General features: G+C 33.3%; 1 protein-coding gene across 4 annotated transcripts in view; it reads left to right on the top strand.

Moving 5' to 3' along the window:
* Positions 1 to 1,803, top strand: part of POSTN (periostin) — a 33,622-nt gene extending 31,819 nt beyond the window's left edge. For all 4 annotated transcript variants that reach the window (XM_060080310.1, XM_060080308.1, XM_060080309.1 and 1 more), the window contains one exon: positions 1,069 to 1,803. In XM_060080310.1, the coding sequence (XP_059936293.1) occupies positions 1,069 to 1,106 (38 nt within the window). In that variant the 3' untranslated portion in view covers positions 1,107 to 1,803. The remainder of the gene's footprint in view (positions 1 to 1,068) is intronic.
* The last annotated feature ends 12,529 nt before the right edge of the window (positions 1,804 to 14,332 follow it).

Here is a 14,332-nt window from a genome sequence, read left to right as displayed (position 1 = left end):
ATGTGCATTTTCTAATCTTCCACATAGGTTACCTTACATTCTGATGCATTCAAAACTCAAAGATTTTCCTTGTGGAACTTAAAATAATTACATGTTTGGAATTTCTAAGATAATTATATACTAATAGTCAAAAGAAGTTGAAGGCTTATAAATGCATTATAGGCATATCTGATTTTAACCCAGTCCAATCTAGACATTTGAAACTAAAGACTCAATGATACACATAATTTTTTTTTATTGGAGTAAAATTGCTTTACAATGTTGCGTTAGTTTCTGCTGTACAATGAAGTGAATCAGCTAAATGTATACCTATATCCCCTCCCTCTTGGACCTCCCTCCCACACCCCCCATCCACCCAACTAGGTCATCACAGAGCACCAAGCTGAGCTCCCTGTGCTATAAAGCAGGTTCCCACTAGCTATTTTACAAATGGTAGTGTATTTATGTCAAAGTTAATCTCCCAATTAGCCCCTCATTCCCCTTCCCCGCCCCGTGTCCACATGTCCATTCTCTATGTCTACATCTCTATTCTTGCCCTAGAAATAGGTTCATCTGTAAGATTTTTCTAGATTCCACATATATGCATTAATATACAATATTTGTTTTTCTCTTTCGGGCTTAGTTTACTCTGTATGACAGACTCTAGGTCCATCCACATCTCTACAAATGACCCAATTTTGTTCCTTTTTACGGCTGAGTAATATTCCATTGTATATATGTACCACATCTTGTTTATCCATTCATCTAATGCAGGACATTTAGGTTGTACACATAATTTTTAACTGAAGGCTTTATCACAGATTTCTTCTAAACATGCAAATTCATCCAAATTTTCTAAGGAACTGAAATCATCACTTTAAATTATTATTTTCATATACCTTTGATCAAAAGAGGACTTGGTTTCATCATCATAACCAGAATATATTATTAAGAAAACATAATCTAATATTTATTATAATAAGAAATGATGGTCTTTTATAGATATAATTATGCATAAAATATCATATGCTTAAACACTATAGTTTCATCACATTTACAATATATATGCTCTCCCTTCTTCCTAATCAGGATCTAGAAGACGATCAAGGGAAGATCGTCCTCAGTGAAAATCCAGACACCAGACAACAAAGTTTACAAAGCCCGAAATCAACAACCTGATCTTAAAGGAAAAATATGAGAGCCAAGTTGACGTGAAGAAATGAACTACCAACACAAAAAAGCAATCACTGAACAATTCTGAATGCAAATATAGTATTTTTTTTTCTGAATGAGAAACAGGAGGGAACTTGTGGGTTTAGCCTCCTGTGGGATAGAATCTGAGGGAAACGCAACACCTTTCAGGCTTTTACATCTTGACATTAAAATTTCTGGCTAACTCTGGAATCCATGAGAGAAAATCCTTGCCACTGGATTAATTACAGTTCAAATCTCAGAGTGGTGAGCTGTTATCCCCTTGAGAAGATTGAACCTTGAATAATGGATAGATAAAATGCATGCAAGGAGTTACCTCTCAATGGGAAATGGATAAATAAAAATGGGTGCTCAGTATTAAAAAAAATAATAAGAAAACCAAAACTTTTGTATCAAAAAGGTTTGCACATTTGTAATACAATGTGGGTTTACCAGAAAATTATGTTATTTCTACAACTAATTTTGTACTCTTGAAATGTTTGTCTTATGTTTCTTGCAATACATATTTTTATCTCAAACATTTCAATAAATCCATTTTTCAGGTATAAAAAGAATTACTTCAAAGTGGGTAATTCAAAAAACTCAAGGTTTAAGTTAATAAGAGGTTTGGACTTGGGAACAGGACTTTATACCTCTTTTTTTTTAATAACAAATACTCATTAAAGGAAATTGAATGAATTTAGTGTTTTTCAAATTTTTAAAACTATTATGATATATAAATAATCATTACACAATGAAGCAATAATTAAACATCAACTGAGTACATAATATAACCCTGGAACTGTGTTAAGTTATGAGGATTCAAAAGAAGAATTAGACAACTACTGTCCTCAAAGGGTAAAAAGACAAATCAATAATCCACAATGTACCATGGGCTATAATAGAAGAATAAACAGCACCACAGGAGCACAAATACCTCTTTTAATTATTCCTAGGCTTAGGCTAACATTGAAGGAGCCAAAGAGATGCCCTTAACAGAGACTTGAAGTAACATAAGAGTCTACTGCATGAAAAAGGAGGGGAAGAAAAATATTTGTTTGCTGAGAATGATAAAGAGATCAATCAGTTTGATCTACTCAGATCTCAATAAATGTCATCCTTATCTTGGACTAGAGATAAGAGCAGACAGGGAATAGAACCCATACTGCTGAGAGTGACAGTGTGATAAATTATATCATGCATTGAAAGTTGGTCATTAAGAGACTATAAAACTGAGGATGACCAAACTAAAGATACCTCTGGGATCAGAGGCTCAGCACTAGAGTAATACTAAAGGATCTGAAAAGATTTGAGGTAGCTGAAAAGCATTGGTTCTTTGAGGAGCAATTGAGGTAAGGAAGTGAGATATAAAGTTCTAATGGTGCCACTAACTGCGGAAGTCTGGGTAGCCTGGGTTTTCCAGAATGTTTGCTAGTCTGGACAGTGGTGAGATTTATGTCTAGCATTTAGAGCCCTTGCCAAGAAACAAAATGTCCTACCAACTCAGTACTCATGTAGAGAATCTTTGGACTACAATCTAAACTGAACAGAGTGTGGCTGTGATTTAACCAAAATGATTCAAAGGAAGTGGTTACGTAAGGTGGTGCTGGTAAAATATATTACATCATCATTAACACAGATGGCTATTCCAGACAGACAGCATGTTGTTAATAATCCTCTGGAAGATCACAGGTTGATTGCATAGAACAAAGAGTATATGGATTCATTCAGTTAGCTCCCTTCAGGGTTTGCATTTGATAATGAACCAGGTGTTGCAAAGTTCGACTTTGAACATGGCCATCGGAGACAGTAGGGATGAAACCGAGGGGTTTTTTAAAAAACTGTTACCTTTAATTTTAAGGCCCTGATGGAATTTTTTGTACCATAGGAGAAAAAAAATCAGTATTTGAGAGTATACATACAAAAATCTAGCATATATCTCTGGGAAAAGACAGCCAAGTGACATATGCAAATATAAAGATAAGATTTAAAGAGAAATTATTTATAAAATAGAAATAAACAAATAAAAAGAAAGAAGGTTAACACATACGAAAATAAACAATAATTTAAAACTGCAAAATAAGAATTTAAAATAGGTAGGTAGATAGATAGATCAATAGATAGATAGGTAGATAGATATCAATCTTCCTGGGACACTTTCTACAAATCAAAGCTGCAGAGTAGTATGTGTTTTACACACAATATTTATTCCTTTAAAAATTTTCAAGAGTCTTATTATCTCCAGTTTCATAAGAAAAACATGAGGCTTAATGAATTTACATAACTTTTCTTACTTCTTTTGCACTGTACTCTTAAATCAGGCCATCAATCAGCTTACAACATGCCCATTACCCAGCAAGCGTAAACTTGAATAGAGCAAACACATCTGTTTTTGAAATTGTGCTTACTCTGCACTACTTTATTTCAGCTCCTTTTTCTAACCATCCTCTGCATAAGTGGCATTAAATTTAAGGCTGAATTTTAAAATAAGCCCTTCTAGTCAATCCTGATGCACAAGGTCCACCACCCTAACTTTGAGAAATATCGCTTTATAGATTTCTGTTGAGACCGTAGTATCCAAGCAACCAGTGATCTACTTTCTGTCACTATAGACAACAGCATTTTCTAGACCTTTTATAAACTGAATCACATAGTATGCATGGCTTCTTCTTTGTCTGGCTTTCCTTTCTCTTGGATTATATGTAGGAGTGGAATGGCAGGACCAGATGAAAGGTATAGGATTAAAGTTTTAGTAAACTTCCAAATCATACTCCAAAGGCGTTCTATTGTTTTGCATTCCCACCAGAAGTACATGAGAGTTCCTTTTTCTCTTGCCAACACTTGACATGGTCAGTCTTTTTAATGTTAGGTTTTCTAATAGGTGTGTAGTGGTATCTCATTGTGGTTTTAATTTGCATTTCCCTAATGTATGTTTTTCATCTGCTTATTTGACATTTGTATATCTTCTTTAGTGAGGTGTCTATTCAAATCATTTGCCAATTTTGAGTTGTTTTTTAAAAATTATTATTATTGAGTTGAGAGTTCCTTATATATCATGGATACAAGTCCTTTATCAGCTATATAAGGTGAAAATATTTTCTCATAGCATGGGACTTAACTTTTCATTCTCTTAGAATTGTTTTTGAAGATACCAAAGCCTATTTTCCTTTTTTTTTCCTTTTACGGATTGTACTTTTGGTGTCATATCTAAGAAATCTTTTATTAACCAAAGATCACAAAAATTTTCTATGTTTTCTTTGAGAAGTTTTTATTAGATTTAGGTTTTACATTGATGTATATGATCCATTCTGAATTACTTTTTGTTTATAGTACAAGGTATGAACTGAGGTTCTTCTTTTTTTCTATACATAGCCAATTATTCCAGCACCATTTTCTGAAAAGACTATCCTTTGTCTACTGATTTCCTTTTATACCTTTGTCAAAAATCCATATATTTGTGTATATATTTGTGTTTCTTTCTATTCTCTTCCATTAATCTATTTGTCTATCTTAATTGAAATGTCACAATGACTGGTTTGAAATAAATCAATAAATCTGTTAGAATTAGTACTCCAACTTTGCTCATATTTTTCAAAGTTGTTTGGGCTATTTTAAGTTTTTACATTTCCAGATGAATTTTTTAATCAGTTTGGTAATTTCTACCGAAAAAAAAAAGAGATATCTGCTGGACTTTGAAATTGTATTGAATCTATGGATCAATTTGGGGATAATCAAAATCTTCACAATATTGAGTCTCCAAACCATGAACAAAATATATCTCTCTGTTTGTATAGGTATTCCTTAATTACCTTACCAATGTTTCATTATTTTAAGTGTACAAGTCTTGCACATCTTTTGTAGATTTTCTTTAAGTACTTGATTTTTTTGATGGTATTATAAATGGCATTGTTTTTATTTCAATTGCTGACTGTTTATTTTCTGTGTATTGATCTTGTATTTTGCAAACTTGTTAAACTCACTTATTAGTTCTAGTGACTTTTTGTAGATTCCATCATGTTTTCTACATTGACAAACATGTTGTCTTCAAATAAAGACAATTTTATTTTTTCCTCTGCCATCTTAATACCTTTAATATTTTCTTGCCTTATTTCATTGGTTGAAATTGAATAGTAATATAATTTAGAATAGAAATGGCAGGAGTGGGCATTTTTTTGCTTCATGATCTTAGAGGGAAAACATTCATTCATTCTTTTAGTCTTAAGAATGATGTTTAGTTTCATGTTAGCATCACTACTTTTTCATAGTTCTCCATTATCAGGTTGAAGAAAGTGACTTCTATTTCAAGTTTGCTGAGAATTTTTATCAGGAATGAATGTTGAATTTTACCAAATGATTTTTCTGCATCTATTGGGATGATCATGTGGGTTTTTGTTTTTGTTTTTTTTCAGTTTGACAATATGATGAATTGAATGGAATTAATTTTGAATGTTTTGGATGTAAATCCTTCATTCCATTCATCTCTTTCATTCTGGGATGAATTCCACTTGGTCATGATATATTCAATTTATGAAAGCTTTAACAGTTTTCACATGTATGTTCATGAGAGATATTGGTCTATAATTTTCTTTTATTGTAATCTCTTTGTCTGAGTTTGGTATCATGGTAATGTAGACCTCACAAGATGAGTTGGGAAGAATTTTGTTCAGTTTTTAGAAAGTGTTTTGTATAGAATTGATAATATTTTCCTCCTTAAATGTTTGATAGAATTGATAGAATCATCAAGGCTTGTAGTTTTCTTTAAAGAAACAACTAAATATCCAATTTCTTTAATAGTATAAGGCTACTCAGATTATCTATTTTTTCTTGAATGAGATTTGGTAGTTTTGTCTTTCAAGGAACTTGTCCATTTTACACCATTTTGAAATTTACTGGCACAATGTTGGTCAAAATATTCCATTATTATCCTTTGAATATCTTTAGTGATGTCACCTCATTCATGCCCAGTTCTAGAAATTTGTGTCTTCTCTCTTTTTCTCCTAACCAGTCTAGCTAGCCATCAATCAATTTTATTGATTTACTCAAATAAGCTTTTTTTTTTTTTTTTTTTTTTCGGTATGCGGGCCTCTCACTGTTGTGGCCTCCCCCGTTGCGGAGCACAGGCTCCAGACGCGCAGGCTCCGGACGCGCAGGCTCAGCGGCCATGGCTCATGGGCCCAGCCGCTCCACGGCATATGGGATCCTCCCAGACCGGGGCGCGAACCCGTATCCCCTGCATCGGCAGGCGGACTCTCAACCACTGCGCCACCAGGGAGGCCCTCAAATAAGCTTTTGATTTCGTATGTTTGTCTGTATTGTGTTCCTATCTTCTATTTCACTATTTTCCACTCTTATCTTTATTATTGTCTTTCTTCTGCTTTATCTGGTTTTAATTTGATCTTGATTTTCTAATTTCTTAAGGTAGAAGCTGAAGTCATTGACTTAACAACTTTCATTTTTCTAACACCATACTTTAGTGGTATAAATTCTCCCACTAAGTATTGTCTAGTGGTCTCTCACAACATTTCACGTTTTAAAAATTAAATTAAATTAAATTCAAAGTACTTTCTAATTTTCTTTCTAAATATGTTTAAAAGTTCCATTATCTTTTAAAGAAATTGAAATAATAAGAAAAATATCTACTTACACATGTAGTGATGATTTCTCATGTTCTTTGTTCCTTTGTGTAGATCCATATTTCCATCTGGTATCATTTTTCCCTTCCTAATATTTCTTGTAGTGCAGATCTGCTGGCGATAAATTGAATTTTTCTGTCTAAAAAAATCATTATTTTGTCTCTGTTTTTGAAAAATATTTTTGCAGGATATGCAATTCCAGATTGCCTTTTTAAATTTATAATGCTTTAAAGATGTTATTTCACTGTTTTCTTGCTTGTCTCATTCTTATTTGTTCTGTATTTAATATGTGCTTTTTACCCTCTTTGCCATTGGTTTTGTAAAATTTGATTATTATGTGGATTGGGGTGGTTTATCTTATGTTTTTGTTCCTAGGATGTATTGAGTTTCTTAGATCTGTGATTTTAGGATTTTTATCAAATTTTATTTTCTTATCAATGGTTTGTTCTGTCCCCTCCTTTCTGGGACTCTAACTACATATATTAGACTATTTTTAAGTTGTTGTATAGCTCACTGTTGCCCTTTTTAAAAAAGAAGGTTTTTTTCCTCTGTGCATTTTTGAGAGTTTCTAATTTTGTCTTCATGTTCACTAGTCCTTTCTTCTGCAATGTGTAACTTGACCCTGAATCCATTCCCTGAATTTTTCATTTCAGACATTATAGTTTTCATCTCTAGAAATTCAATTTGGCTTTTTTTTATATCTTGCATGTCTCTCCATAACTTTTTGAACATATGGAATATAATTATGGTAACTATTTCAAAGTTCTCTGCTATTCTAACAATGTGCCAACTCTGAGTCAGTTAACTGATTGAATTTTGTCCTCATTATTCCCCATATATAACTTTGCATGCTAATAAATTTTGATTGGTTCCCAGACACTGTAAATTTTTCTTGTTGGATGCTAGATATTTTGCATTCCTACAAATATTCTTGAATATTGTTCTAGGATGTAGTTACGTTTCTTGGTAACAGTTTAGTCCATTCGGGTCTTGCTCCTAAGATTTGTTAGGCAGTGCCCAATCTGTGTATAGTCTGTGGCTAAATATTCCCTGCTATTTAGGCATGGTCCTTCTGAGTACTTTTCCCAATGCCCAATGAATTATGAGGCTTTCCAATCTGACTGGTGGGAACAGGTGTTATTCTAGGCCTTGTGTGAATGTGAGGTACTGCTTCCTCTAATCTTTTCAGATGTTTTTTTTCCTCTTTTCTCTATTAGTTTTCTAATATTAATGTGATTAATAATTAATTATTTCTAATAATTTTCTAATATTTCTAATCATGTGCTGATGATTACCCTGCTGAATACTCATGGAAGCCCTCTGCATATCTTTAACGTTCTCTCTCTGTGCAGCTCTCTTTACTCTGGTCCTCTGTCCTGTGAACTCTAGCCTTCTTAGTCTCCCTTTACACCCAGCTCTATCTCATCACTTCCATGAGTCAGCCAGGGTCCACCTGGATTCTCCCTTCCTGTACTTCAATCTGACAAGTCTTTCAGAACAGAACACTGGGACAATCACAGAGCTCACTTCACCTGTTTCCTGACTCTCAGGCATCACTGTCATTCATTGCTGATGCCCAGGCACCATTCTAGAATACCATTCTTTGGAAATTTTTCTCTGTTTTTTTTTTAATTGTTTTAGTCAGGAGAGTAAATCTGGTTCCTGCTAGTCCATTTTTCCTGCAAGTGCAAGATCTTCTCTAATTTAATTTAGTTATATTAATTCCATTTCATAATCATAAACTGCAACTCTAAATAGGAGCAGCCAACTGGAAAATGTTAATCATAAGAAGAGCCAGATGGAAACATGTTGATGGGATGAACACAGATCTATCATAAGTAACAGAAAAAGAATTCAAGATGAAATATGTTACAGCTACTAACATTGCTATTCAATGTGCACATGCACTCACATATACACCGATAAGAAACTGTCTATGTCTACTTAGAGGGGTGAGATAGGGAGGGTAGGAGGGAGAAGCAAGAGGGAGGAGATATGGGGATATATGTGTGTGTGTGTGTGTGTGTATATATATATACACACACATATATATCCCCATATATGTATATATATATGTATATATATAGCTGATTCACTTTGTTATACAGCAGCAACTAACAACATTGTAAAGCAATCGTACGTCAATAAAGATGTTAAAAAAATGCTATAGAGACAATAAAAAAAAGAAATTGTCTAAAGGAAAATGGTAATTGAATTTTATTTATTGAGATTTCTTTTTATATTCATCTGAACAGTTATTTCTTTTTATCTATGAACTCTGAAAATAACATTTCTTAAAGTTTTAAGCACTTATTTATGTTAATTGAAAATAGCCTCATTGTCTTCACTTCTGAGAGTCTCTGAAAGGTCTTACAAAACATCTTACAAACACTAATGTTTGTAATGTCTTACAAACATTAAATATTCATTGATGAGATTTCTACGCAATATGATGAGAAAAGACTAGTAATTTTCTAGCCAACCTAGGTTCTACAAACAACAATAGGAAAACTTAGACCATATGTGAATAAGGCTGTTGGATGACTTTCATTTTTAGCAATAAAGTCATTAACTAATGAATTTCTTAAACTTTAATGAGGTCTCACAAAAAGGTGTGGAAATACAGAAAAAAATCTGAAACATAAAAGGTAATTATGGAACTTCATGAAAGATAAAGCAAAAAATTCCATAATTACAACCTTCAAGGGGCTGGTAAGAACAATTAGCTTGAAAATATAAGAAATAATCCATGAGAAATAAAAAAAAAAAAACTGGACAGAAACAGGGTCAGTAAACAATGTGTAGATTAAGGATCCAGCTCAGTTGAAGGAATTTTAGTAAGTCCTTCCTGAATGAACTATTCCTGAAAATTAATCCTAACTTAATTTTGTTAAACTTTAGAAACTATTTATTAGGTTAAGGCTCTATTATAAAAATCAATCTGGATTTTTTTCTTAATATGGCAGAACAATATACCATTTAGTTAAAAAAATTGAAATCTTTAATTTTCCTGTTCTAGAAGAGCTCAATTAAATTTTTTCTTAAGTTCATTATATATCACCAATATCTGAGTTTCAAATATTTGTGGCACAATTTCTATTTGCTTCTCTTTTACTACAATAAAATGATCATCTCTCACACACTTTAGATGGATGGGGTCCACAAATGCAGCCATCAGACAAAGACAGCAAAGAACCTGCCGCAACCATACATAACTACTACATTGTTATCTCTGCAGACCCAAAGCTGCTCTCTGGTATTCACTATCTTCTTAGCCCCAATGTAATTACATATTCAGGAAAATGAGCATAAAAAGAAAATAAAATCCCTAGGTCTTGTTTTACTATGACAGTTTTGTCTAAGCAGTTTTATTGCCAAACATAGGAACTGTATTGGAAAAATTAATGCAAAGAGTAGGAAAAGACTGAAGTAAAGATTAACACAGTTTATGCTACAGTAGTCTTTGATGAGAAATACTTTTATGCATGAATTATTTAGGTAATTTCCTCAGTCCTTTATTATCTTCCTGTTTACAGTCATGCCTTTGCTTAGGTCAGAGAAATAGGACACTTAACCCACTGCATTCCCTTAAATACAAAAGTCATATAATCTTGGTGGTAATTATGAGTTCTACCAAACCCAAAATAGCTTAATCTAGTTTGAGTGTAAACCAAAGGATAAGCAAACTATGGACACAACCAGCCCACTACCTGTTTTTGTAAATAAAGTTTTATTGGAACACAGACATGTATATTCATTTATATACTGTCTGTGGCTTCCTTCATACTATTAGGACTGAGTTGAAGAATTGCAACAGAGGCAGATAGACCACAAACCTAAAGTACTTACTACCTGGTCTTTTACAGAAAGAAAAATGCCAACCTTTGGAATAGACTCCAAGTTAGGAAATATTTCTGTAATTTTACACTAAACACAAATCACATACTTAACTCATAATTTTCCACCTGGTTGGAACTAAATAATTTGTAGAAATTAGTCCCTTTAACACAAATGTAATCTCTGCTTTGAAGAGATTTGCTTATTAGTTGATAACTTTGTATCCATTTCTAGTAATTTAGAATTCTCACATACTTTCAGCACTAGGAAAGGAATGCCAATGTATTAATTAAAGTAACACTAATTCTACACAATTTGCATATAATCAGTAAGACATAAGAAATGATCATTCATTTCTTTTTGGAAACTATTATCAAACACTGGATATGCCAGTGATGGGGGCTGAGAGAACAGTCTTCCTCAGGTACCTGCATCTGTAGAACTATAGCCCCATTTGAAACATCATTTCTAAAGGTGCTATTGTTTATAAGAGGTTTTAAAGCCTTCAATTCAGGTGTCTAAGAAATAGAATTTATTTGTCTTATTGATGACTTAGTCTCTATTTCTAGTCACATTCATTATGATTGGCAAAAAACTTAATCTTTGGTCAATTGTAAATATTCTCGAGACATATAGATTTGAATGCATATGTTTTTCTTCCACTTACTTCTTAGATATCCAGCACAGTCTCTAGTTCCAGTTGGCATTTGCAGTACAGTAATCTCAAGGTATGAAGAAAGGTACTGGACTGCCTGTATACACATGGAAATTGGAGACAACTCCTATTTAGATGTAGTTGGATCTGTTTGCTGTTCAGTGCTCATCAGTATACCCAAGGTGTACACATTCCCACCTCATCCTGGCCATTTGGCCCATGCGTCCTCCTTGGGAACAAGGTTCTATATCCATGCTCACAAGTCTCTGTGGCAGCAGGAAACTAACTCAGTGCTTTCTCAGTCCTATTCTGCCAAAAATAAAAACCACAATACAACCATCTCCAAAGAGCCAATATTCAAAACATAATACTAAATTTGGGCAAATCTAAAAATAATACTAAATTGTGATGAAAATGGAAGTACATGGGAGAATTGCTGGCATATTCTTTTTGAAAATTATAGCAACAGCTTGAAATTATATCAACACTGATCTAATAATTCCTAAGACTATACTGGTATTTAAGTACAAAGATTTCTGGGTGTGAATGTCTTCATATTTCTTACAATAACAAAAATATTTCTAATGAACTTATTATTTAAATAATATTAGATTTAGGGAAAAGTTGCAAAAATAATGCAGAGAGTTTCTGGTTACCCTTCACCCATTTCCCCCAACATTAACATCGTATATAACCACAAAAAACATTTTTTAAATAACCTGAATGTTCAGATTAGATTATGACAGCTTTTTAAATGTGTTTAAAGACAGAAAACTTTATACTATACAAAATTTTAAAAGGAAATTATATCATATAAACCTATTTATATAGTATAATATATATACAGTATAATAATTTACAATATATAAAATATTGCTCATCTTCAAGAATTTGCTCAAATGTCTCCTTCTCAATGAGATCTACCCTAACTGCCCTATCTAAAGCTGTAGACTGATCCGATCCTGGCACTTAAAATCTCTTTTACCCTATGTATTTTTTTTATCCCGTAGTATTTATCACCCTCAAGCATACTAAAAAATTTATTGATTTATTGATAATATTTGATGTTTATTATGTATTCCCCTCCCCTCACATAAACTCCGTGAGGGTAGGGATCTTTATCTGTTTTGTTCACAGCTATATCCCTAATGTCTACAACTGGGCTTTTCACATACTAAGCTTCAATACTGAATTTGTGAATAAGTCTATTTAAAATAACTGCAAAAATTTTGGAAGAATATTACTCAAAATATCAACAAGGTAGTTTTACAGGTATTTTATAATCCTTTCATCATTTTCTGTATGGTATACACTTTCTACCATTGATATTTATAATCAGAAAACTTTTTAAAATGGATATTTGCACGTGTACTATTGAAAAGACATGGCTAAGGGGATTTGTATGTAAATGGTAAGGAACATGTAAATCCTTACACATACCAGAGGCTCAACATTTTTTTCAGACTTCTGTGGACCTCCTCACTGCCTCATTTATTCAACATTGATTCCAGTCTGCAATGATTTCAGTTATTCTTGCTTTTCCTCGCCACCTTTTTTTCCATCTGTTAGGTCTAAAATGTCTTCTCTTTGCATATTCCTCTAATAATTTCTTCATTTTAACACAAGGCTTTTCTTTTGCTTCTCTTCACCTCTTCTGCCTACACTACACATACCATACATCCTATTTTCATGCTCTTACTTCTCTTACACATCCCAGAGCTTGCGTTACGTAAAACACTCACATCTCCTTATCATGAAAGTGATCTATGTTTTGGTCACATGTATACTCCCATTGCCTTACACAAGGGCTGGCATAGACAATACAGTTACAAAAAAGCAAAAATTAGGAGTAATAACAAAGTGTCATCACCTTAATTGGACCTGTATTTTCAACTAGGAGCCTGTGCAGACCTTAAAGAAGGTAGACATGCCCTTGCACAAGAGATGAACGTCAAAAGAGGACATTCAACACCTATCTCTAATTCTTGGACTTGGTTTCCCAAAATGCCCTACATCATCTGCACTGCACAAATCCTTTGTTTCATTCTTCTAGCCTCTCTGGTCATATACTTACTGCCTCTTCCACTGCTATGTCATCATCCTGTGCCTTTGTTCTAATAAATGTTTCCATTTTTCTTGTTCGTCACTTGGTTATACTTAGTATATACTTTTTCTTAATGAACTCACTCTGGGAAACAGCTTTCCTATGACTTTCCATTTCACACTTATAAGCAACCACCACCCAGACAATCTGACATTTCTAGTGGAACGCAGAAGTTACACAATAATAAGAATTATTTTTAAAATAAATAACACCTATTTGGCGCCTATTATATGACAGAACCTGTTAAGAACTTTGTATGAATCCTCCTGACAATTCTATAAGGTAGGTATAATTTTTATCTCTATTTTAGAGAAGAGGAAATTGGATCACAGAGAGTTTAAATAATTTGCCCAGATTAGCAAGGAGCAGAAATCGAATTTGAATCTATATAGTATGGCTTTATAGTCTGAGCTCTTAATGATATGATAGACTGAATCTCTTTTCTCAGTTTTCCCTGAATCTGGTCTTGAATCCCATTACTATCCTTTGGAGCCTTATGATTTATTTTCTGGACTATAGCAATAGTTTCTCAACTGGGCATCCTACTGCTAGTGTTTCTTGTCTTATCTCATGTTTAAAAAATTAACTAACTTATTTTTATTCCTAAAACTCAACTCTGATTGTATCACTCCATTGCTTAGCAACTTAGCACTTTCACTTAACTCTGGAAGTCTAAACTTTTATTCAGGCATACACAATGCCCTTCAAATTGACCTAACCTCACACTAAATCTGACAAACACTGGGTATACCAACTGATTGAAGTACTCCTAAATATTTACCACGTTTCATTTCTCCTCATGTTGAAGGCTCAGCTTGAGTCCCATATTGTCCATGGCACCCCTCTTGATGTGCCCAGCAAACCATCCATTCCTGTTCTGATTTCACATATGGCTTCAGTGGAACCCTCTTTTGTCACATGTTATAGCCAACC

This window comes from Mesoplodon densirostris, chromosome 17 (genome assembly GCF_025265405.1).
Source record: "Mesoplodon densirostris isolate mMesDen1 chromosome 17, mMesDen1 primary haplotype, whole genome shotgun sequence".
Classification (NCBI taxonomy): domain Eukaryota; kingdom Metazoa; phylum Chordata; class Mammalia; order Artiodactyla; family Ziphiidae; genus Mesoplodon; species Mesoplodon densirostris.
The sequence above is the reverse complement of the archived record's forward strand: the minus strand, read 5'-3'. Positions and strand labels throughout refer to the sequence as shown.